At 38.0% G+C, this 25,107-nt stretch overlaps 1 protein-coding gene across 2 annotated transcripts in view; it reads right to left on the reverse strand.

The window, feature by feature from the left end:
- The window catches only part of LOC585674 (PAN2-PAN3 deadenylation complex catalytic subunit PAN2), a 39,149-nt gene that overhangs the window by 6,989 nt on the left and 7,053 nt on the right, over positions 1-25,107 (reverse strand). For both annotated transcript variants that reach the window (XR_004064938.1, XM_030990321.1), the window contains exons 6-22: positions 24,623-24,741; positions 20,809-20,953; positions 19,701-19,845; positions 18,775-18,854; positions 17,622-17,749; positions 15,714-15,889; positions 14,311-14,474; positions 13,022-13,150; positions 12,157-12,306; positions 10,711-10,930; positions 9,661-9,776; positions 6,964-7,062; positions 5,718-5,839; positions 4,361-4,454; positions 3,211-3,354; positions 1,701-1,851; positions 946-1,103 (exon numbers count right to left, since the gene is read on the reverse strand). Coding sequence is in view for 1 of the 2 variants with exons in the window: in XM_030990321.1 (XP_030846181.1) it covers positions 946-1,103; positions 1,701-1,851; positions 3,211-3,354; positions 4,361-4,454; positions 5,718-5,839; positions 6,964-7,062; positions 9,661-9,776; positions 10,711-10,930; positions 12,157-12,306; positions 13,022-13,150; positions 14,311-14,474; positions 15,714-15,889; positions 17,622-17,749; positions 18,775-18,854; positions 19,701-19,845; positions 20,809-20,953; positions 24,623-24,741 (2,340 nt within the window). In the remaining variant the exon portion in view is untranslated. The remainder of the gene's footprint in view (positions 1-945; positions 1,104-1,700; positions 1,852-3,210; positions 3,355-4,360; positions 4,455-5,717; positions 5,840-6,963; positions 7,063-9,660; positions 9,777-10,710; positions 10,931-12,156; positions 12,307-13,021; positions 13,151-14,310; positions 14,475-15,713; positions 15,890-17,621; positions 17,750-18,774; positions 18,855-19,700; positions 19,846-20,808; positions 20,954-24,622; positions 24,742-25,107) is intronic.

A 25,107-nucleotide genomic window follows, 5' to 3' on the forward strand; every position in this document is an offset into this window, starting at 1 on the left:
ATCATCATCATCATCACTATCTTCATCATCATCATAATCATCATCATCATCACTATTTTCATCATCATCATCATCATCATCACTATCTTCATCATCATCATCATCATCAACATCATCACTATCATCATCATCATCATCACTATCTTCATCATCACTATCTTCATCATCATCATCATCATCACTATCTTCATCATCATCATCATCATCACTATTATCATCATCATCATCATCATCATCATCACTATCTTCATCATCATCATCATCATCACTATCTTCATCATCATCATCATCATCATCATTATCACTATCTTCATCATCATCATCATCATCATCATCACTATCATCATCATCATCATCATCACTATCTTCATTATCACTATCTTCATCGTCATCATCATCATCATCACTATCTTCATCATCATCATCATCACTATCATCATCATCATCATCATCATCACTATCTTCATCATCATCATCATCACTATCTTCATCATCATCATCATCATCATCATCATCACTATCTTCATCATCATCATCATCATCACTATCTTCTTCTTCTTCATCATCATCATCACCATCATCATCATCACCATCACCATCATCATCATCATCATCTTCATGATCATCATCATCATCATCATCATCTTCATCATCATCATCATCTTCATCATCATCATCATCATCATCATCATCATCATCATCATCTTCATCATCATCATCATCATCATCATCATCATCATCATCATCAACAACATCATCATCACCACCACTATTGTTGTCATCATTATTATCATCAAATTATGTCTGTGTATACGTCTTATTAAAATTATATTACATAAGATGAACTTTATCACATATCTCAGAGACATCGTATTTGTATTAAGTGCTATTTAAAAGCGGAATATTATTATTATTATTATTATAAATTGAGTACCGACGCTTTACCTGATTGAGGGAGACAAACTCAGCATCCAGGCCGACCAGGAACCCTTCCCCGATGGTCTCCTCTGACCCTAGGGGTGTGAACGTCATGTGAGGCTTGAACCCTGACGCCTTGGAGATACCACTAGGCTGAAGACAGCTTGATACGATGGGGTTGTTTACTGGAAGGGAGCATAGGAAAGTATACCGGTACATGTATGTGATTTAAAGATAAAGTTGAGTTCTGGTCATGCGATTGCATTGTGAAAGAAACGTTGTGGAATCGCTCAGAAAAGGTTGATCATCAAGCATTTACGTATTGGTGTGTACTGCAAGGTTCTTGAATCATCAAAATGATAAGAAATTTGGCCCAGTCTTGGTAAAGTTACAAGCACTGTACACAGAAAGATGAATATGGGAAATATATGTGATATCTATCCATGCAGGATAGATATGATAATTTACCAAATACACTGTACATCAATTAGTGGGCAGTTTTCCGGCAAAATTTGTATCATCACGTATTAGTCAAAACATATTCTTTCACATGATTGGTAATAAGAGCTTCCATTTTTTAGAGGGGGGCGTTTCCAAAACTGGTGTATACCTTTAAAGTAAAATCCAACCTTTATAGCAAACTACTCAATAGGAAAACAGGAAAATCAGACAAGTAGACTTGCGAAAGTCTGAATGAAATTTGACAAAAAATAAGAATTATGAATTTTCTTTTGTTTAAGTTTATGACTTCAAATGGATTGAGAGAGAGAGAGATATCTTACTTGTGATGTCATAATGGTTTGTAGCGTCATTCCTCATGTAGTAAAGAACACAGGGGACCTTCCAGTCCAGATTGAATTGAGTAGCATCGAACCTATCAATAGGTTGGATGGAGAAATCATTGAAGATATACCACTGCATATGGGTTACACCCTGCAAAAAAGGACAAAAACATACATGTATCAAAGACATATAATCACAGGTTCTAGATATTGCTCACTGGCTATCAGTGCAATTATCAGTATCATACTATGATCATACTATATACATGTTCTTAGCATCATCAATACCATGATCATCAATATCATCATCATCAATATCATCACTATCATCAACATCATCATCGATATCATCATCATCATTATCAATATCATCATCATCAATATTATCATCAATATCTTCATCATCAATATTATCATCATCATCATCATCAATATTATCATCAATATCATCATCATCAATATTATCATCATCATCATCATCAATATTATCATCATCAATATCATCACTTTCATTAACACCATCATCATCAATATTATCATCACCATCAATATTATCATCACCATCAATATTATCATCATCAATATTATCATCATCATCAATATTATCATCATCATCAATATTATCATCATCAATATTATCATCATCATCAATATTATCATCATCATCAATATTATCATCATCATCAATATTATCATCATCATCAATATTATCATCATCATCAATATTATCATCATCAATATTATCATCATCATCAATAATATCATCACCATCAATATTATCATCATCAATATTATCATCATCAATATTATCATCATCATCAATATTATCATCATCAATATTATCATCATCATCAATATTATCATCATCATCAATATTATCATCATCAATATTATCATCATCATCAATATTATCATCATCATCACCATCATCATCAACACCATCATCATCAATATCATCATCATCATCATCAATAATATCATCATCACCACCATCATCTTCACCAATATCATCATCATCATTATCAATATCGTCTTCATCTTCATCAATATCATCATCATCATCAATATCATCACTATCATCACTATCATCAACACCATCATCATCATCATAATCATCATCCTCATCATCAATATCATCAGTTATATTTCTATATGCCTTACACAGGGCTCTGCATAAACATTTTTGGAAGAGGGTCCACACCAATCTTTCTGGAGTCTGTATATATTCCCTACGTGAAAAATGAAATTTGGAGGGTCTGGAGTAAGATTTTGGACACTAATCGGTCCTGGAGGGTGTTTCACAAGGCCTTTTTTCAATGACCAATTACAACATCAGTGATAAATCTGGTGATCAACCAATCAGAAGAAAGAATTTCAGTAGCTTATAACATAAACTGAAATTTTTCACTGATGACAAGTTTTGTGAAACACACCCCTGGGTGCCTGTTAGTTGTCGAGCCATGCCCTACAGACTACAATAAATACTTTGAACTTTGAGCTTTAATCACACCTCTTTCCTTTTGTGGTAGGTCTTTCCGACGTTGACGTGGGCGACCAGGTTGCCCCCTGACCTGGGGTCACGGACGTGACATACGCTAGCATGGAGGTAGTAGGTCACGTAGCCTTCAGCGTCAATATCATCAACCCTATCTCCCTGTTGGACGGGAAAAAATCCAGAGAACTCTTTGATAAATATTTTATTATAAAAAAAGGGTCAACATTTACATAAGGATTATGTTTCCTTTCAGGTTGCAACCTATTCAGTTTATTTTATGTCCTTGTCAAATATGTTCTTAATATGTATTCTATGTTATGTAGCTGCTTGTTATATGAAATGTTTGTCTTTTTAACTGAATGAAATAAAAAATTGAATTGAATTGAATTGAAATCTATTTGTAAAACTGATTTTGGCAGAAATAATAACAAGAGGAAAACTGATTGATAAATTAATCAACCCTGTTTCCATGTTGGAAAAAAAAATTCAACAAAAAAAATTGAGACATTTTTATTTTGAGACTATACTAAGCAAAAACAAGTAGGAGATAACAAGATTGATTCATAATCAAATTAACCCTGTTTCCTTGTTGGGAAAAAAAAATCACCAAATTCTTGGGACAAATTTTTGTTTTTAAAATGATCTTGGCAGAAACAAGAATAGGAAAATCAAATTCAAAAGGTCTAACCTGTGGGAATTGACGGTTCAAATATAACACAAAATTCGTCTCTAAATCATAGTGTTTTCAAGGGCATTTTTGTCTGAGGAAGTCCACTCAAAGAAACAGAGGACAGCTTTTTTCAAATTAAATATATAACGTTAAAAATGGAAACATTTGTAATTATACTATATCAAATGCCGATAAGTAATAAACACATTTTAGGTTACAAGATATTTAAGCAGAATGTTTTGATGAATGAAGTCAAATTTTAAAGGAAAGTGAGAAATTCACTAAAAGGCAGTGCTTGTATTTGTGTGGATTACTTGAAAATGAACACATGCACTGCTTGGAGTTATGAGCTTTCATATGCATAAGAAAAAACACAGTCAAGCACTAGCACTTGACACGATTAGGATGAGAGTCAGGGTCGGGTGTAGGGTGAGGATTACTTGTGCGGAGGGGTATTCTGCAGCTCTTGATAAAAATGATCATAGTTAAACTGACCTCTATTTTGAGTTCGTGAATGTCAACCTTCCGATCTTGTGAAACTCTGACCTTGATGTAAAGAGGTAGCCAAGATTTCATCTCAACCTCTGGCCTGCATTCCAAATACATGACAAAAATAAAAAATTATCATTAGTATTTGATTTTATAATAAAAACTACATTCCATTCCACCACAAGGAAGCACTGTGAAAGGCTGCAGAGATATTACTGTCGAACGAAAGGGGAAACACCGACAGGCTCTTAAAGCCCCACTGCACTAATTATAGCTACTTGCGCCTTCTATATAGCAAACAATGCCTAATTGGTGATCATTGGTCCCCCATGATGCCTTTTTTCTTATGTTAATTGAGAGCTCATTTGATGAGATAACCACCTGTCAGTGACCATTCAGGGAGGTCTAATCCCTCCTGGCCAAACTAGTGCAGTGGGGCTTAAAATACACAACGAGCGGATATGTGAAGGTGGTTGCAGCATGCAGTAGCCTGAAATACCCCGCGGACAGACCGGAGGGTTAAAATGATACATTTTACTTTTTGCCTCCCAGGCACAGGTGACGGCAAATACTTAATAAAACAATTAACAAATGAATTTTAAAAAACAAAACAGATCCCCCATCTGCTGGTATTATTGGAATTATGCTGTATTCTTTCTTTGGCAAATGTAGATTAATTTTGCTTTGCCAAAGGACATTGGTGTCGTGGCGGGACCCGAACTACAAACAACGTGGTCCACAGACTGGTGATGTATCCACCAGACCACCAACCTCGCAAATCATAATTACATGTATACAGTGCGTCCCAGAAAAAACAAAACCAAGAATTATCAATGTCATCATAACTTAATCACAGTTAATAGCAACAAACAACAAACTCCTTTTCGTTGAAGATCAGCCATACATGAAGTCTTTCGTCTTCTTTGTTGTTAGGGCAGACAGCCAGTGGAACAAATTTGTTTAATAAATTGATGGAAATGCAAGCATTACTTACAGTATAAACAAACAGAACTTTGTTATTCCTGGCTCATTTTTCCTGATTGAGGTGTCATATGAAAGGGCAGAAAATGAACTTTGTAGAAATGTGATTTTCTCTTTAAAATTCAAATACCGTTGCCAAATGACTTTTTGGTACCCTTTCCTCAAATTCATTTTAATCATTCATGCATGAAATATGCATCTTATGAGAATTGAGTTGCATCAAATGAAAGAGGAGGATCTAAGCTTTACAAATATGTGTCATTTATCAATTATAATTGTGATTAAGTTATGATAAAACTGAAATAAATATAGGTTACGTTTTTTTCTGGGACGCACTGTACAGTACATGCATATTAATGAACTTGATTTGATGCACACTCACTCTGTACTCGGTGGGTCGTGCCTGAAGCGACAATCAGCCCTCGTACAGTTCAATGCGTAGCGACACGCCTTGACTTGGCTCTGCGCCGATTCTTTCTGGTGGTCGTAATTTACTCCGGCCAACTGTGAAAAAGGGACATTTTAGTACAATACTTATCGTAGTCATGTTTCACGCCACATTCACACAAACGGGTTTACCACATTGAGAAACCAAATTTTTGCACTAAATAGGCTTTATTTTTCCAATTCATTTATTGTTTTATTCCTTTTTATTTAGGCCGATCAGAATTTACATTCAGTTTAGTACTTTTGCATTTTATATATTTTGTTTTCACATGTTCGTGCCTCTTCCAGACAGTGAAAAAAATACATGGGGGCTCAGGGCGAAAAAGCCCCCAAATTTTAGAATGTTATTTTCAGGCAGGCAAGCTTGAAGTATTGATCTGAATGTTTTTATAGGTGACAGTTACATCGTTGCCAATTCGAGGAGGCAATACTGATTCCTTTGCACCTTTAGAAAATTCTACTCCAATAGGCCAAAGACATGATCTATATATTGTTCATTCACTTGTTCTTGTCTTTTCCAAAACTTCACAAAACATTCACTATGAACATGACGGACAAAGAAAGAGGACAAAACATACAGTTCCTCATTCTACCCTCAACAATTGCTGTGGTAGACAAAGGAACATCCTTTCACTGCTATTATGTAAAAATGTGTAGAACAGGTGAATATGCATGTGACACCTGTTCTACACATTTTTACATAATAGCAGTGAAGGGATGTTCCTTTGTCAACCACAGCAATTGTTGAGGGTAGAAGGAGGGACTGTATATTTTGTCCTCTTTCTTTGTCCGTCATGTTCATAGTGATTTGCCTGTATTTCAAAATTGTGGTTTAGGGGAAAAGTTGGTGCCAATTTGAGAAATCAAAACCGATACTGCTTTATGTTGAAGATATACATTATGATTTATATTTTCTTCTAATACACCTGTTCTTTTCTCCTCTAGAACTTCTTATTTGACTGTGTACCTAGATTACAGTTCCAAAAGAACAAGTGGTGCCAATTTGAGCAGGAAGAACAGATACTGCTTTCAGTTAAAGATGTAATTTATATATTCTTCATACAACTGTTCTTTTCTCCTCCAGCAGTTCTTATCTGACTGTGTTTCTAGTTCACAGATTTGATGAGGCAAAACGGATACTGATTTCAGTTAAAGATGTAATTTATAAATTCTTCATTTACCTGCTCTTGTCTCCTCCAGAAGTTTTCATCCGACTGTGTTTCTAAATTACAGTTGATTGTGATGACGTCTGGCAGTCTCTTGTAGCTACGGACTTGCATCTGGTGGAAAGAAAAAAAAGTAAACATCTCTGATCATTAAAGCCCAACACACACTATGCGTTCTTCCTGCGATCTCAATTTTGAAGAAATGGCAATTAGGCCTTTTAAAAAAACGTATTGCCCTTTGCAACCAAAATTTTTTAAATCGACGGTCGGCTTTTTAACAATTTTTTTTTTTTTTTTACCGTTTATAAAAAAACTAGATGGAATTTTGACTGCGCGCAGTCAAAAATGATGCCTCCGCCATAGAGCAACTTTACAAACCAAAACGGAAGCAATTTTTAAAATTCAAGTTTGATTGTAATCCATCTGTCGGTTTTAATAATAATGCATTCACAAGCTATTTATAGTCATACATAATGAGCCCCATGACCTTTGACCTGATGACCCTAAAATCTAATCAGTTAATTGGCTCTGCAAGATACATATATACATGTCTTGAGTTTGATAGTAATCTGTCTATTGGTTCTCATTATAATGCGATCACAAGCTATTTGTGCATACATAATGAGCCCTGTGACCTTTGACCTCGTGACCCCAAAATATAATCAGTTCATTGGCTCTGTTAGATACATACATGACCCAAGTTTGGCAGGAATCCATTGACCGGTTCTTGAGATAACGCGATCACGAGCTATTTTTGTAGACATAATGAGCCCTGTGACCTTCGACCTCGTGACCCCAAAATCTAATCAGTCCATTGGCTCTGTTAGATACATACATGACCCAAGTTTGGCACGAATCCATCGATCGGTTCTTGAGATAACGCGATCACAAGCTATTTTTGTATACATAATGAGCCCTGTGACCTTTGACCTCCGACCTCGTGACCCCAAAATCTAATCAGTTCATTGGCTCTGTTAGATACATATATGACCCAAGTTTGGCAGGAATCCATTGATCGGTTCTTGAGATATTGCGATCACAAGCTATTTTTGAATACATAATGAGCCCTGTGACCTTTGACCTTCGACCTCGTGACCCCAAAATCTAATCAGTTCATTGGCTCTGCAAGATACATACATGATCCAAGTTTAGAGAGAATCCATCAATTGGTTCTTGAGATAACGCGATCACGAGAACGGGACGTACGGACGGACGTACGGACGTACGGACGGACGTACGGACGGACGGACAACCAGAAAACATAATGCCTCCGGCTACTTTGTAGCGGAGGCATAAAAATGTGTTAAGGACTGAAATATATCAGCCATAAGAGGGAGTTTTTTTTTTTTAAAGATTTCCGACCGTCCGACCCATGTTGTGGCACCTAAAGGGCAATAAAACATCTTTTTTGTTTAGGCCTAATGCTAGAAATTGAAATCTTTACTAACAAACATCATCTTCCTGATTTAAGTTCTAAATACTGATATACATGTACATGGAAGAATACTAACAACCAGAATTTGAGTGCATTTAAGCCTTCTTTGGTCGGAATCAAAGTTGAATCTGCTTCAAATCATGAACTAGCCTGCTGCAAATGGAATTCAGGCAGGAGTAGTATTGTTATTTTATACTACTACAAGTCCACAGAGCGATAAAGAGGAAAAGAAAGAAACTGTGTTTTTTTTTCTTGATCGTTTTCTTGTCCTCATTTCTGACGGTAAGAAACTACAAATAGGGATTTACATGAAACTGAAGCTTAAAGGCAGGCTTTACTACTTCAGCTAGAAGGTATTAGACCACCCAGCGAGCCAGCAAGGTCACTGTGACAGGTAGCTATCTCATTAACTCAGCTCTCATTTAACATAAGAAAAAGAGGATCATGGGGGACCAACAGGGGAAGTTTTCTATATAGAGCAGGGAATAATTTTCCTCAAATTTTTTGATTAGCAATTTCAGCCGATGGATGAATATTTAAAATGAAATTCTGTACATTTCTATGGAAGAAAACTGCTACACAAAAGATATTTTGTATAGCAGTCATGCAAAAATGCATAGCAAATTGCGATGCGATACCAGGAAAATTATTCCCTGTAGAGAGAGCAAGTAGCTACAAGTAGGACAGTGTGCCTTTAAAATGTGTGTACTATAATCAGTATTATGCGGAAGATTCATGGTATAGTGGTTCATGCCTTCCTCGCAATCCTGACAAAAGACAAAAAGATGTCTTCATATACATGAAGTATATTATTTATTATTATTATTATTATTACTTATACCATGCTTTTCCCATAAGGCCCAAAGCACTTACAGTGAATCAAAATTACATGAATACGTCTTACAACTACAAAATGCAAAAAAAGATGTGTTCTTAAGGCCTTTCTGAAGGTAATAACTGATGATAGACTGCCTAATTCTAAGTTACTTATACCATGCTTTTCCCTTATGGCCCAAAGCGCTTACTGTGAATAAAAATCAAAGTTACATAAATACATATAACGTCTTACAAATACAAACTTAATTCTAAGTGGTAGATCATTCCAGTATTTTGAGGCAGATACAGTATTTAATGTCCTATCACCGGCTAATGTGTGGGTAACTGAATATGTGAGACGGAGAGGATCACTGGCTGACCTCAATGCCCTGGCAGGTGTATATAAATTCAAACAGGTATCTAAATATTGTGGAGCTCGGTTTGTCTTTGTGACTACTTACAGATGGCTGATATCGTTGGCAGTCGTCACACCAGGCCTGTGTGGACTGCTCTATGTTCATACTGCCCTGTAGCACCTCAACAAAGCTCTGTTGTTTCACCTCCTTGCCTTGAGCAGCTGGAACGTGAGAAAACACACAAAGATGCGGCAGTGTGAATAAGCCAGGTCAATACCAGCATGCATTGTGATATTGATTGTTTCAGAGTTAATATACATATCATATCATGGGGATACAATCAACATTGGCGGTGGATGTGAGATTTCAGTGGCAAGAAGATGCAGATTGAGGTGGATGAAGTTTACTGAGCTGGCCTCGATCCTAGGTGGTAGAGGGTTTCTTGTTTCACTCTTTTTATCGTACTAAATACGATTTAATCGTACTGGTTGGCATCTCTGGTATATGGTTCAGAAACCTGGGGGGTGTTTCACAAAGATCCTAAGTCGAACTTAACTTAAGTTGGACTTAAAAGTTATGGAGAGCCATTTGCAGAGATGCTAACCCTATAGGATGGCTGTCAGGAACATTTTCCATATTTGTCCGTAACAATTGGGGGTCTTTCCGGAACGCAAGACACCGCAGCATAATTTTAGCGCAAAACGTCACAAACACCCAATCACTCTTACTGCATTTCGAACCTACCATTTTTAAGTCCAAAATAAAGATGTGCATAAAAAACGTTTTTAAAAATCTGTTTGCAGTCAAAGGATCTCCTCCTCGGGTACTCGATCTTTTGAGTGAATCCATGATAATATTCAGGAAAAGAACACCTCGTTCAAGCGTCGAACAGGAAATTCAAATCCACAGTCAAATGGCAGAACTCGTATCCTACACACGTACACTCACCAGTACCGCAGACACACCAGCCCAAGCTGCTGTATCTTCAGGAGAACAGAAAGAGCCATCATACAGAAGAGTGTGGTGTGAATCTGTCTGATAACCAAAGTCGACGCCTCTCGCACCGTTTCCCTGTTGCATCACAAAGACAAAGCGACTGCATCGCGAAAACAAATAACATGAATATTCAAGACACACTCTGTCCGTCATCTTTACCTGCCGCAATGGCTTCTGGGTAGGCGAGCGTGACGACCATGGTGGAGGCCTCTCGGACCGTCTCCTTGCTGCACACCTTGCACACATTGGCGTTGTCCACCTTGGCCTCAAACAGGCGTGAGACCGTCTCTCCAAGGTGGGCCAAAGGCTTCTCCTTCTTCTTCTCCTCCTCGCTCGCTCCTTCTTCTTCGTCCTCTCCTGTGGCTGGATCGGAAGTCTCCTGGTGAATACATTTTTCAATTTTTAAATAGTTTTATTATACCATTTAAAATTTTTAAAAAGTATACAAATCATGGGTGTATGAACATTATTGATACAGTGTAAATGGTCAAGGCTTGATTAATGAGGCACCCAATACATAAAGAAATATACATAGAATAACATGAGATACAAAACAAACTTAGTTTTAAAAAAAAAACATTGAAACATTAAGCACTAAAAATACAGGTACAGGGAAGGGAATTCCACAAAAGGTGAAATAAGAAAACTTAGGGAGGAGAGATGAAATTACATGTTTATTTGGCCTATAGGTAGTTATTATTGAACATTGAGTTTGGTTTTAAATGAAGTAACATTAGTGCTGGAAATTACATCAGAAGGGAGGGAATTCCACATGAGAATTGAATGAAGTTAAACCTACTTCAAAAGTGATAAGGGAAATAAAATTAAAAAGAAGTATTGCATTGGTAGATCCAGGATTCACTTGCAGGAGCACTAGCTCCCAAAATCTCGGAAATTTGTAAAATGTATATATATTTATCTTCACGTTGTCATTGTGTTTTGTCACTTCAAAATTGTCTAAAATGCAAGCAAAGAAAATGTATCATTTATTTTTCAAGTGTATTTAGGAGATAAGTGATACCAAGAGGTAATATTAGTCGGGTATTATCTTTCATAGTTAATGTGAAGTTGATATAAGACAGATTGGGTTTGCCTCTATACACCACTGCAGTGAGCACTTTAGCTGTGCAAAGCTCTAAAAACAGCCCTGGAAGAAAATTAAGATAAAAATTAAGATTGCTTTGCAGAATTATGATTCACTTACACCAATAAGAAATAAATAAAAAAGCTTCTGTGAAAGAATACATGTAAAAGGAGTATTTTCATACCGAAAACAATGGTACCGTAAATTTCAGTGTATATTAAAGACGCACCCCTATTTTTAAGAAGAAAACAAAAACTCTCTCTCCTTCAAATTAGGAACGTAGGTTAACTTCATATAGCAGATCCTATTCTTTATTCGCATTATGGGATTTATATTGAGACACAGTAGCATTTTGAGGACTCAAAATATCCTGTACCTGTGTATAATACGCACCCCGACTTTTGAATTTTTCCGGCGGAAACAAAATGTGCGTCTGTTACACAGAAATTTACAGTATTTATGATAGATAGTACTCCTTTATTGGCTTTGTGTGGATATCAAGAAACAATGAAGTGATTTACCTGTAGGACCTGGGCCAATACGAATCTGTTCCAGCTCTGGATAAGACGAGGGAAGTTGGCCTTGCCTGTGGACTCCTCAGCATCCCCCAGTAAGAGTTCCAGAGCGGACACCTCTGGAATGGTACGGAATGCTCGAAGGAAGTTACTAGCCTGCTCAACAAAGAAATATGTTAAAGGTATTGTTTAACAATGTTTCCAGTCTTTTTAAATCTGAGCTGTGATGCATAGCCCTACGTGTTATCAGTGTCTGTGATATAGTGTAATATTGAAGCCCTAAAAAAATTGCGCTTCAAAATCATCATGAAGTGCTTCAAAACAGTAAAAGTCTTTGAGTGACTAGTTTTACCATACTCATTTTCCCCAGTAGACTGTAGTGTAATAGAAACCGTTGGGGAGAACAGTTTTTGACATTTCAAATTCCAATCATAAATATCTTGATAATCAAACATGCGATTGTTGAGAATTAGAGGCATCTAATAACGTTCCTCCTTTTTGAGTAAGAAAATTGGAAAAAAATGGGGAAAAATAGGGGAAAATAGGGGGGAAATCGGCAAAATCAGCAGAATCGGGATAAAATCCGGAAGAAAAAAAAATCTTGGGAAAAAAAGAAAGAAAAAAAAATGAAAAAAAGAAGAAACAAAATCGGGAAAAAATTAAAAATCAGGAAAAAAAAAAATCGGAAAACCGATTTAAATCTGGTAATTATCAGGCCTGCCGGCATGTTCTGACTCTTCCCTGAATCAGAAAAAAATGTAAAGTCATTTTCAAGGATATCGTGGAACCCTAACACTAACAATAATAAAATACACCTGATTTTATTGCATTTACTACCAGCCCTGGAAACCTTGCGAGAGATCTGCCTTACCTGGCAGGTTTGTCCCTTTGACAAGTCAAACATGTAGAAGAGGAAGCTCATTTCACAGGCTAGGCAGAACTCCTTGCTGCATGTGTGGGTTTCCAGGGCACAGCGCAGAGGCTCCACAAAGTACAGCACCTGAACAAAAGGAAAGTTAATTTGATTTGATTTGAATTAATTTCCATACAAAAAGAAGTAGAATAATCCGAACATTACAAAATATGTAGACATACTATTACAGGTTAATGGCTGGATGGCCCTACTCAGCAATCCACAAACATTGTGGCACTGTTCCACCGAGAGGTCCATTGTTTTTTTTCAATTTATGAATTTGATGACAATGGATGATGGGTTTTGAGGTTTTTCCTTCCAGTAAAAAATCTGCACATTTCCTGAAAAGATGTTGCTGACCAATCGGCAGGGTTTGCAAAAGAATCTCATATTCAAATCGTGATTTTCTTGAACGAAATTGGCGATTCAAATAACCCAATATTTGCTTAATGACCGGGGTAATAGTATATTTGTAAAGCGCTTAGAGACATTTGTATTAAGCGCTATATAAAAACTAAATATTATTATTATTATTATTATTAAAACCACTGATTTAAATCACTCACTTGTTTGTTTTTTTTTCAATTAAAAAAAAAGAAAAAAAATATATATATTTGCCAACCCTGTCAACAGGTTTATTCAAATACAAAACTACACTAAGCAAGAATCTAACAACAGTTGAAATAATACAAATTCAAAGCAATGACTCTGGAGTAATGTTTCTTTTTGTTTTTCTTTGAATAAAACAATATTTAGCCGTAACAATTAGGCATCGTTTGCTATATAGAGGGCACAAGTAGCTATAAGTAGTGCAGTGGGGCTTTAAAAGTAGAGATCTGAGCTTAATTGTAACATGGAGTTGCAGTAGGCATTTGGAATGTTTTGGAACCTTTAGTATATCTATTCCATGACAATACAATCTGGCAGAGGGAGCGAGATTATCTGGTGGTTATTTCATCAAATCAGCTCTCAATTAACATGAGAAAAAGGGGATCATGGGGGACCAATGGTCACCGATTCAGCATTGTTTGCTATATAGAGGGCGCAAGTAGCTATAAGTAGTACAGTGTGGCTTTAAAGGTAGAGATCTGGGGCCCGTTTCACAAAGCCTTTTTTCAATGACAAATGACAAAAATTAGTGACAAATCTGCTGATAACCAATCAGAAGCAAGGATTTTAGTGGCTTATAACAACAAATGTCATTTGTCACTGATGACAAGTTTTGTGAAACGCCCCCTTGAGCTTACTTGTAACATAGAGTTGCAGTAGGCGTTTGGAATGTGAGGTTCGAGTCCGGCAAAGTTGGTCCGGTTGTAATGCCTGAAGTCAAAGTCATCAATGCCGAGTTTGGAATACTTGATCTCCACCTTCCTGTAAGGCTTGGGCACCATGACCATCATTGGGTCCTCGGCTGCGAGAGAGATAACAACAATAATCATAATATGCTGCTTGTAAGTGTCAGATTGCATGGTCATCCTCTCCAAACGCTATAGTTCTCCTTAGAACTATAAGCTAAGAAAGATAACCAACAGTCTTTTTCAAGACTACACAAACAGTTCTTTTCAGGACTCCTCAATCTTCTCTCTCTCTCTCACAAATGGTGCACCCGCAAGCCTACTGTATAATAATCATAATAACAATAATCATTTATTGGAATAATTGATCTCCACCTTTTCATGAGGCTTAGGAGCCATAAACATCACTGGTGATTGAGAAGCTCGCTCAACGTACGCAGCAGGGTTGGCCGGGATGATACTTTCCCCGCAGTTGACAAGCGAAAGCACAGGCGCACAGTTTTCTCAACGACCAATGATTTGCCGGACATAGACAATATTACTCCTATCTAACAGACAGGCGTAAATAGTCAATTTTGACTGAACGCCAACAATACAAACAACAACAACAACATCATTGGGTCCTCCACTGCGACATAGATAACAATAATCATAATGATAATCATTAAATGAATATGGGATTCTCTGGAGTTTAGAACAACAACAGAAAGATGTGTATGAAACAACAGATTTAGAATTTTTCATGCAATGTTATATTTTACAGAGGATGCAAACCAAGGTAAGGCTTAGGTACCATGATCACCATTGTATATTTTGATATTAATACACCGAAACTGTATTGAATTGAATTAAAAAGTCTGAAATAGAATCGAAGGAGGGAAATTCTGAATTTGAAGTTAGCATACTGTACACTGTCATAAACATGTACATTCCTCAAAAACAATTTGGCAATTCTAGTATGAGCATTGATACATGTATCTCTTGTTTTTAATGTTTTTAATGAAAAGTTGAATGTTGCTAAAAAAGCTGTAGAGTGGCACACCTACTGGCACAATCTCTGACATTTTATTTTTGTTTAACGTTGGACAATTTAATAAGCTAGTTGTCCTGCTAAATCAATGAATTACATGCTTACAAATATTGATGCAATCTAAAGGAATATCAGTCAACAGTCAATACATATTGCTTGGGGCTTGTCCATTAAAAGTCTCGTTTAACAAGCCTGAAAGAATTTTATCGACATCATTACCATGGCAATCAGATTCATTCTAAAACTATGTGCAACATCTCCACTTCCTTGGGAGTTACTTGTGGGGGGGGGGGGTGGGGTAATGTCCTGCTGGTGTTTCACTTACTTCTGCCCGAGGGGCTCTCTGGCACCTTATCTTTGCTGGACCCTTTCTTGGACCCTCCTGCGACGTCCCTGTAAGCTACCTGGTTCCTACGTCTTCCCCCTGTGTTGGGGGCGTAGCCGATGAACTGGACAAGTTTCATGCTCCGTAGGATCTCCGGATCGACGGGAGGAGGTTGCCTGAACAGCAGGAGGATAAAAGAAGTTTATATGTTTATCGATATAAATGCACATGTATGTGCAGAGGTGTCGTGGAGGAGTGGATACGTCGCCGGACAAGACATTGATCTACATTTGCCACACTATACTCAGGTGAAGTGAATGGGGCCCGGTAGGAAGGAATTCCTTGAATGCTGTGAGCACCGAAATTGGTAGCCTAGCAGAGCCGGGGTAACGTTAGAGCGCTTTGAGCACCTTGCAGGGCGGATATGTGCGCTATATAAATATCCAATTATTATTATTACATGTACTGATCGTAGACAAATGTTTTCTGTTATTCTGTGTTTGAGGAATAGCTGAATAAAATAAAGCAAGTTACTTGCTACGTAGAACCTCAAGGTTGATGGGTGGGGGTAGCCTGAGCAACAATTAAAGAGGAGGAGAAAAATCTGAAAAGATATGTACTACATAGAGGAAAAGTTTCTGAAAAGATGCATTTGGAGCGTAGCCAATAAACTGGACCAGATCCTTGCTGCATAGGATCTCAATGGGAGGAGGTTGCCTTTTCCTCGGTTTTGCGTATGTTGCACGCAGATGAATATGTAAGCCTATTGTGGTCGCATCATCCGTAGTTGTGTTATACCCGATTGGTTATGCTACAGCCCCTGTAATATGAAAAGGGAAGTGTTTGGGGCATAGCCAACGAACCAGACAAGCTTCATGCTGCGTAGGATATCTGGATTAACGGGTGGAGGTTGGCTGAACGATAGTTCATGAAGTGAAGAATGTCTTTTGCTTACATGACACAGTAAACCATCTCAACAATCACACAAACACAAACAAAACTTTGCCAAAATAAAAATCATATTACACATCAACGGCTGGCAAACAAATACCTATGCACAACAAACTCCCTGAGGGGTATTCACTTTAGATCTGTGTGTTATCAGCTACAGAAATGCAAAGCCCACTGCCCGTACCAATTTGTTTTGTTTTGCTGCTGCTGCAAATGATCTCATTCAGTTAATATTGGAAAGATTCCATATGCCAAAAAAAAAATTGATGTAGTGTTTAAGAGAAAATCTTTTCTTGAATTTTATAAACAGATGGTGGCAAAAGCAGGCTTCACTGTAGCATGCTGCACATAGAGTGGTCAAGTGTGACGTCATCAAAAAAACATTTTTATAGTTTCCAAATTTGAACTTCATTTTCCAACAGAGCATTAAAAATAATGTCCAAATGTTGAAAACCAATTGAATATGTCAAGTATTGGCTGCGATATGACCATCCGAATCAATAGATTTCAATGGAAAATCACTGTTATTTCCTATTGAACTCTGTTTATTCAGATGGTCATATTCAATTCTAAAAAATAGATTTGTATGATGTCACAGCTTCGATACTCTATTGCAGGTGACTTCAGGGCCCCGTTTCACAAAACCTTTTCTCAGAGACAAATGACAAAAATCAGTGACGAATGTGTTGATAACCAATCAGAAGCAAGGATTTCAGTAGCTTTTAACAAAACTTGTCATTTGTCACTGATGACAAGTTTTGTCATATTCAATTCTAAATATAGATTGTTATGATGTCAGAGCTTCGGTACTCTGTTGCAGGTGGGCGTTTCACAAAGCCCTTTTTCAATGACAAATTACAAAAATCAGTGACAAATCTGCTGATAACCAATCAGAAGCAAGGATTTCAGTAGCTTATAACAAAACTTGTCATTTGTCACTGATTCCCCTTGTATTACCTCATGCTGACTCTACATAGTTCTGCCGGCCAGTCTGACAGTAGGGGCTCCTCCTCACAGTAGGGCATGGGTATGGTGGAGAACGATGACAGCTCATCACTGAATGGGAAAGCATGCAGGGGTACCACCTGTATGGATGAAGGAGGGGAAAGAGAGAGAGAGAGAGAGGGGAGGGAGGGAGGGAGGGATGGAGGGAGGGAGGGAAAAGAGAGGGAGTGAAAGGGGAGGAGAAGGAGGAAGAGGAGAAGATAAAGGAAGAGAAGAAGGAGAAGGGGAAAGAGGGAGGGAAAGGGGAGGAGGAGGTGGGGGAACAAGAGGAGGAGGAGGGGGAAGAAGAGGAGGGCGAGGAGGGAAAAGAAAGCGAGGGAAAGGAGAAGAGAAGGAGGAGAAGAAGGAGAAAAAAGAGGAGAAGAAAAGAAGGAGAACATAAAGTACACACAGAACAAAAAGAGCAACAAGAAAAGAAGGACAAGAGAAGGAGAAGGTGGAGGAAGAGAAGGAGCAAAAGAGTCCAGTCAAGCATGACTTTAATATTCTCTTTTGGGACTGAAGAAAATACTTTGAAAAAAGGAAGTTACGACCAGTGCAAAAGTTGAATTTTCATTGTCTGATATGCAAAAGTCAATTTTGTCTATTTTCTTTTGTTTTAATGTGAACTTAATAATTCCACAGACAAAAATCACAATGTTCCCTAATGAGATTTAAATTCAAGCTGAACAGAAACAATTATTTATCACAGGAAAGAATATAGCATGTTACCATTTCACACAATTATTAACATATTGTAGGTAAAGCTTTCAGGATTACATCATGGTATTATTTCATAGGAAATAATCCATCAATCCATCAACAATCCATGAAGGCAACATGAAAATTTAATTCTTTCATAGGAAAAAGAGCCCTGAAAAGTTCACCTACAATTCAGTTTCTCCATCATGAACAAAAGGATCGCTGAAACTCCACTCATAATCCATGTTATCAACAATCCATAAAGGCAACATGAAAATCTAATTATGTCATAGGATTAAGAGCCCTGAAAAGTTCACCTACAATTCAGTTTCTCAATCATGAACAAAAAAAGGATCACTGAAATTCCACTCATAATTTATGTTATCAACCTTTCAAAAAAGGCAACAGGAAAATGTTTACTTACAGGCTCAGCAAACTCTGTTTCGGTGGAAAAGGTATTAAACGTCACCTCCTCGTCACTGCTCGACCACAAATGGCAGCAACCTAGGTGAAATACATGGATCATAGAAAAGCATACATTAAAACAGGATATTGATTGAAATAAGAGTGACACAACATTTGCTACATGCTTCAATTCGTCAATGGTATAGGCAGAGCTGCCAACCCCAACTGAACAAAAATCCCATTCTTTTCCAAAAAAAAGTTATTTCTGATCAATAAATACTTTCTTTTGTTAGGCTGTGTTCGTCGTCATTTTGAAGAATTATGCATGAGCCTGTTTTACAAACATTTTGTTGAATATGCAAGAGTTTGTCATGAATGATAGCGGCATGTAAATGTATTCTTTATGGACCATTGGTTGAATATGCATGATTTCATAATGACTGGTGTGTTCAATAAATCAATGAACATTCCCAAATTGCTGATGTGAGATGCTTGTAGGACACTTTTCAGGAGAGATTTGGCATATTGCCATTGAAAATGGCACACACACACAAAATACACAAGCACGTTCAAATTTTCGGATTTTTTTTTTGAAAATCATATTTTTATTGAGGAAAATTTGTATTGTTGTATTTACTTCTAAAAATTGTTGGCAGCTCTGTATAGGGGTATGGTTATGGTTGTAATTGGGTTTTAGGTTGGGGTTATAACAGTGGTTAGGGTTAGGTACTGGTATATTGTTTGGTCCAGGATTGATGTTTGTGAAAGTGGTTAGTGTAGGATATTGATGAAAGAACATTGTCGCTGGGAGATGTGTCGTAGAAACGAACAAGATATATTTGACCATGTGGATCATAGACGGGCTAGGAGTAGACCATATGGGAATAGACCAACTGGGTAGTAGACGAACTGGTTGTAGACCAAACGGCAATACACCAAACTTACCTCCAGAGTCACCAAACACCACACAGCTACTGTTACTGGACACGTCAAAGTCCATCACCATATCTCCGGCCATGCTGACCTGATAGAGGACCATCATTTCAGGGGTCACTAGCCCGCCGGGGTCAAGGATCTGGAATTGACCGCTCTGAGAAAGAAGAAGGGTTTAAAGTTTATAGTGGGTTACTTTGCTTCTAGTAAAAAAAAATGCGATCATTGTAGGTCAGTCAGGAATTCCATGACTTTTACAAGCCAATCACTCACCGCGTTACCAAGATATTTATGACTGGAAATTGAAATTTCGAACTGTCTCACTATACAGTGTCGTGCTTGAAATAGGCAGCCTATTTTTTGTTGGAATTCAAGGAGGAAGGAGCATGGCTTACAGAGAAGGGTTGAGTTCTTGAAAGAATGAGAGACAATTTGTCACCCCTTTTTTTTTTTCTTCAATTCTTTGTATGGCTGTTTGGAAGAATATCACAGTAGAAATATTTCCTGGAAAAGGATTGCTCTTCAAATTCCCTCAAAATTCTAAGCATGACAAGAAAAGCTGAAAGTTTGGACCAAACCTTCATAGACACGTATACGCATTTATCTGTGCAGAGCATGCGATTGTCAGCGAGATTGAATGAATTCCTGTAAATTCAGTCTGATCATTCCCTAATTTCACAGTACTGGTATATATAAAAACACTCTTATGTTATTACCAGTGTCCTTAACAATTATGCTATGATAGTCTGCAAATCATTTATCTTTTATTTGAATTACTAAAATTTACCCTGGAAAAAACAATTTCAATTGCAATTTTTCACCAGTGTCGTGACAGAGGTGTTCCATAAACACAGCTACTGAAGCAAAATCAATAGCACGTACTTGTATGGTGTTCTATTGTGATGACAAATGACATTTCTGTTATGAGAAGAGACAACTCTTCTTTATTCTGTGAAAGAGTGAAAGAGCTATGTAGTAAAGGCACCTCACACCAATCACTGATGACCCTTTTGGTGGGGGGGGGGGGGGGTTGCTTGAAAGAGAACTTTGGAAATGTTCCTTGTGGCCAGAGGATCCTGAATCCGCCACTATTCCAGACTTTGTTTTTATCTGAACCTACCTGATCCATGATGATGATCCGGTTTGAGTAGGTAGCCATGCAACGCAGGAAGATGGGTTCCAGCGGCACGTGGAGAGGAGCCATGGGTCGCATAGTTCGAAGGTCAAACACCATGAGGAACCTATCCACACTCAGGCTTCCTAACCTGTACACCAAGACAAAGACGGGGCACAAATTCAACAGATTGAGTGAAAATATGTAAGTTACAATGCATAAAAGTATAATTAGCCACTTGACCGCTAAGCACGTGCTATTACGTGCTACGTCCTCTCCACATTCTAATTTTTAGCACTGCGCTATACCAACCCCTACGTTGCCGTTAGCACCTGACTATACAACTTTAGAATATGAACAGTAGATTGCACTCTTTCACAAAAAATAAAATCAGAGATGTGAGTTGTATGTTCAGATTTCTGTGCGTCCCAAAATGCCTTAGCACACAGTGGTACAGTGTGAAAAAAGCCTTCAGCGGTCAAGTGGTTAATAATAAATTAATATCAATTACATTGTATTGTTTATTAGGTGGTCTGTCGATGACAGATCACCTATTGATTTCGCTAGAATTTTCTTTCTTTATTCTTTCTTTATTTCTTTATTTTTATTTCTTCCGTACACTTTTTTGTGCACACGTTTACTCGAAATCGACATGGTCAATTTCCTTTGAATTTCTGTCAGTCATCAAGCCCTATGATTTCAAGTCTAATTAACTTTTTCAAGTTCATGGGGTCATCGTGACGTCATCCAGGCGCCATTTTGTAAAAATCAGGTCATTATCATATCTCGATAACAAGTCATCAAAAATCAACCATATTTGGTATACACCAACTTCAGGTCGAAGGTCAACGAAAAATGTCAAAAATTCCGCGCGCGCACCTCGACGCACACGTACGCGCGCATTAAAATTTTAAAATGGTCAAATTCGTTCTAAATTAATTTTGCATACGTTTCAGGCCATTTTAAGCATTTTCAAAATTTGCGCGCGCGTATCCGCGCGTCCTGGCATTTTGCAACATAGAATCGCCAAATTTTTTCTGTTATCATATTTATTACATTTTTCCAAGCATTTTGATACCTTGTTTACCTTTTTCCGACCAGTAATACTGCAATTAGCGGCTGTCAAAGTTGAACGCACGCGCCGACCTGCGCTATCTGTATCCACAATACATGGGCAAAAACATGCCTATACAAAATTCATTTTAATTCTTCAGAATTGATAGATAACCCCCAATTTCTTTCATATTTAAATAGATTATGAGTTGGAGGTATGATTTCATGTCTCATTTGACCCTCAATTAACTCATGACGTCATCATAATGGCCTCCAAACTCAAAATTTCAATTTGCATATTATGACGTCAGCATATTTCTGGAAAATTGACTGTATCTCTGTAAACAATGATCAATTTTCTTCCAAATTTTGATATGATCTAGCTTAGACAATTCTCTACAAATGCAGTCAACACAATATTTCATTTTGACAAAGGTATCATGGCGTATTTTTGCGATTAAAGGTGGCATGTCAATTTTTCACATTTTGCGTGTATTCTCTATGGGACATGACTTTTTCTCAAAACTGGATTCTACATTCTCGTCTTTCGCGAGCAATATCTCCGTCGTTTTATCTTTATTTACGCTGAGCTTTGAGTATGTTGTAGCTGAGACAATAAGCTATCATAAGTGTGCCCTTTATTTTTCATTCAGATGCCGGGATCATGCTCATATTTCACTTCCAAAGTGGGATTTGAGAATTCCATTTCCCGTTTACGTGTAATCTCTATGGGAAATGTTTTGGTATATCCGTAACGCACTTGACTTCCGACCTCGAGGTCCCTGGTTCGAGTCCGGGCGTCTCCAACAATTCGTTTTCTTCACTTTTTTTTCTTTTTGACCTTTCACTGTACCATCTCCTTTCAATATTAAAACACGTACAATCGTAAATAATGTAATAAACAACCATATTTACTTTATTATTACCCTATTATCACTTGATCCATTACTTTTTGCGTGCAATCCTTATGGGAGATGACTTTTTCTCAAATCTGGATTCTACAAAATCTTGTCTTTTGCGAGCAATATCGCCGTTATTTCGGCTTGATTTTTGTTGATTTTTGAGTATGTTGAAGCTGTGACTATATACTATCTAAATGTTCTCTCATTTTTGTCAGTCTGATGTCATCATGGTCTGTTGATGATAATCATCAACATCATCATGATCATCATCATCATCATCATCGTCATCACCATTACTATCAAGATCATCATGATGATGATGATGATGAACAGCATTTGTATAGCGCCATTTATCTGCAAAAGCATTCAAAGGCGCCTGGCTCCCTCAATATGTCACATATTATTCGCAATGTTGCCGGAAAAGATAGGTTTTGAGTTCAGATTTAAAGGTATCAATGTTGTTACAATTTCGAAGTTGGACAGGTAGAGAGTTCCAAAGATGCGGAGCAGATGAAGAGAAGGCTCTATCCCCGTATGTTTTTAGACGGGTACTGGGCACTTGAAGAACGAGTCCCGCACAGCGTAGTCCTGGTCGTAGCTGACGTACACTGATGAGAGCAGATACATAGCCAGGGGACAAGTTATGTAGAGCCTTAAATGCAAGCAGCAAGATCTTATACTGCACTCTGCAGTGCACTGGCAGCCAATGAAGCTCATGGAGTGTAGGCGAGATGTGGTCAAACTTCCTGATTCCCATCAGAAGGCGAGCAGCAGCATTCTGGACCGCCTGGAGACGTTTGATGGCTGATGATGGTAAGCCGACAAGGAGAGAGTTGCAGAAATCCAGCCTTGAGGTTATTAGAGCATGAATGAGGTTTTCCGCGGCACTTCTGGTGAGACAGTGTCTGATCTCTGCAATCCTGCGGAGATGGTAGAATGCAGACTGACAGACACGCGAAATGTGATCCTTCATGCTCATAGTTCTGTCGAAGACTACTCCAAGATTTCTAGCCTTGTTGTTGGGAGATACAGCTTCCTCACCGACTAGAATAGGAGTACCAGTGATCTTATTTCCCATGTGTGGTGAAGACAAAAGGAGATACTCGGTTTTCTTTTCATTTAGCTTCAAGAAGTTGCGTCTCATCCAACATCGAATCTCTTCGATGGCAGCACTGATGGCTGCAGCTGCACGTTCCTCAGCGCCTCCAACTTTTGGATCAAAAGTTAGGTAGAGCTGGGTGTCGTCTGCATAGAAATGTGCGCTAAGACCATGTCGCTGTATGATAGAGCCAAGAGGGGTGATGTAGAGTGTGAAGAGCAAGGGACCAAGGACAGAGCCTTGCGGAACTCCGATCATCATCATCATCATGATGATCATCATTGTTTACATGTCTATATAACTTCTCCCTTTCTCAATAAAGTAAATATTATAATCTATCATAAGACTTGAAGACAGACCACCTTAATCGTCCTCGTGACGATTTAAATTCTAGTTTTTGTTGATATTGTTATTTTTGACTCGCACCCAGTAGAAAAGGATCACATTCTCGATCTTGTTATTGAAAACAAGTGACCACTAAAGACAGGTAGTGTACTGAGAGGGGGGCACTAAGACAGGTTTGACTGTATGGTTACATACACTTACCCCCGGCCCCTCACTCAGTGTTATTTAGGGTACGCGTATGCATGTTTCCTCCCTTTGAAAGCACCCCCCTACGTCAATGTGTAAAGTCAATACGGGCTAATTTTTTTGTGTATCACGAGCCGGACTTTGTTGTGTGAAAAGTACCCCTTTTCCCGGAGATTTCGGGAACATGAACGCGGTCCCTCCATTCCCGTAGTGGGGAGGGGGGGCAGGCACCTACCTTTCTCCAAAGCCGCAGGTGATGAGCTGGTTGCCGATGACATCAAAGTCCGACAGGGCACCTCTGTGGGCTTCTAGTGTGTGCTCTATCTTCATGGTTGCTGGATCTCTCAGTTGAACCTACACGAAACAACGACAAATAAATACCAGGGCCCTGTTGCACAAAACTCACCATTGAATGCAACTTTGCCATCAATGGTAACTACCATGGAAACCTTGATTTCGATTGGCTGTTGAGCCCTGTTACCATGGTAGTTGCCATTGATGGCAAAGTTACCATCAATGGCAAGTTTTATGCAATGGGGCCATGTATGCATGTGTATGGAATGCTGCAGATCATCAAAAGGATGACTTTTTTTTTGCTTGTAGAAACGATAAATGCAAGGTCCTACTTTTGTTAAAAATTTAAAACTATATTTGCATTAGTTTAACTTGAATAACATGTAAATCAATGCTTTTAGAGGTTTTGAATGTTAACCAAGTATT

The sequence above is a fragment of the Strongylocentrotus purpuratus genome, unplaced genomic scaffold (genome assembly GCF_000002235.5).
Source record: "Strongylocentrotus purpuratus isolate Spur 01 unplaced genomic scaffold, Spur_5.0 spur5_scaffold_19, whole genome shotgun sequence".
Lineage (NCBI taxonomy): Eukaryota > Metazoa > Echinodermata > Echinoidea > Camarodonta > Strongylocentrotidae > Strongylocentrotus > Strongylocentrotus purpuratus.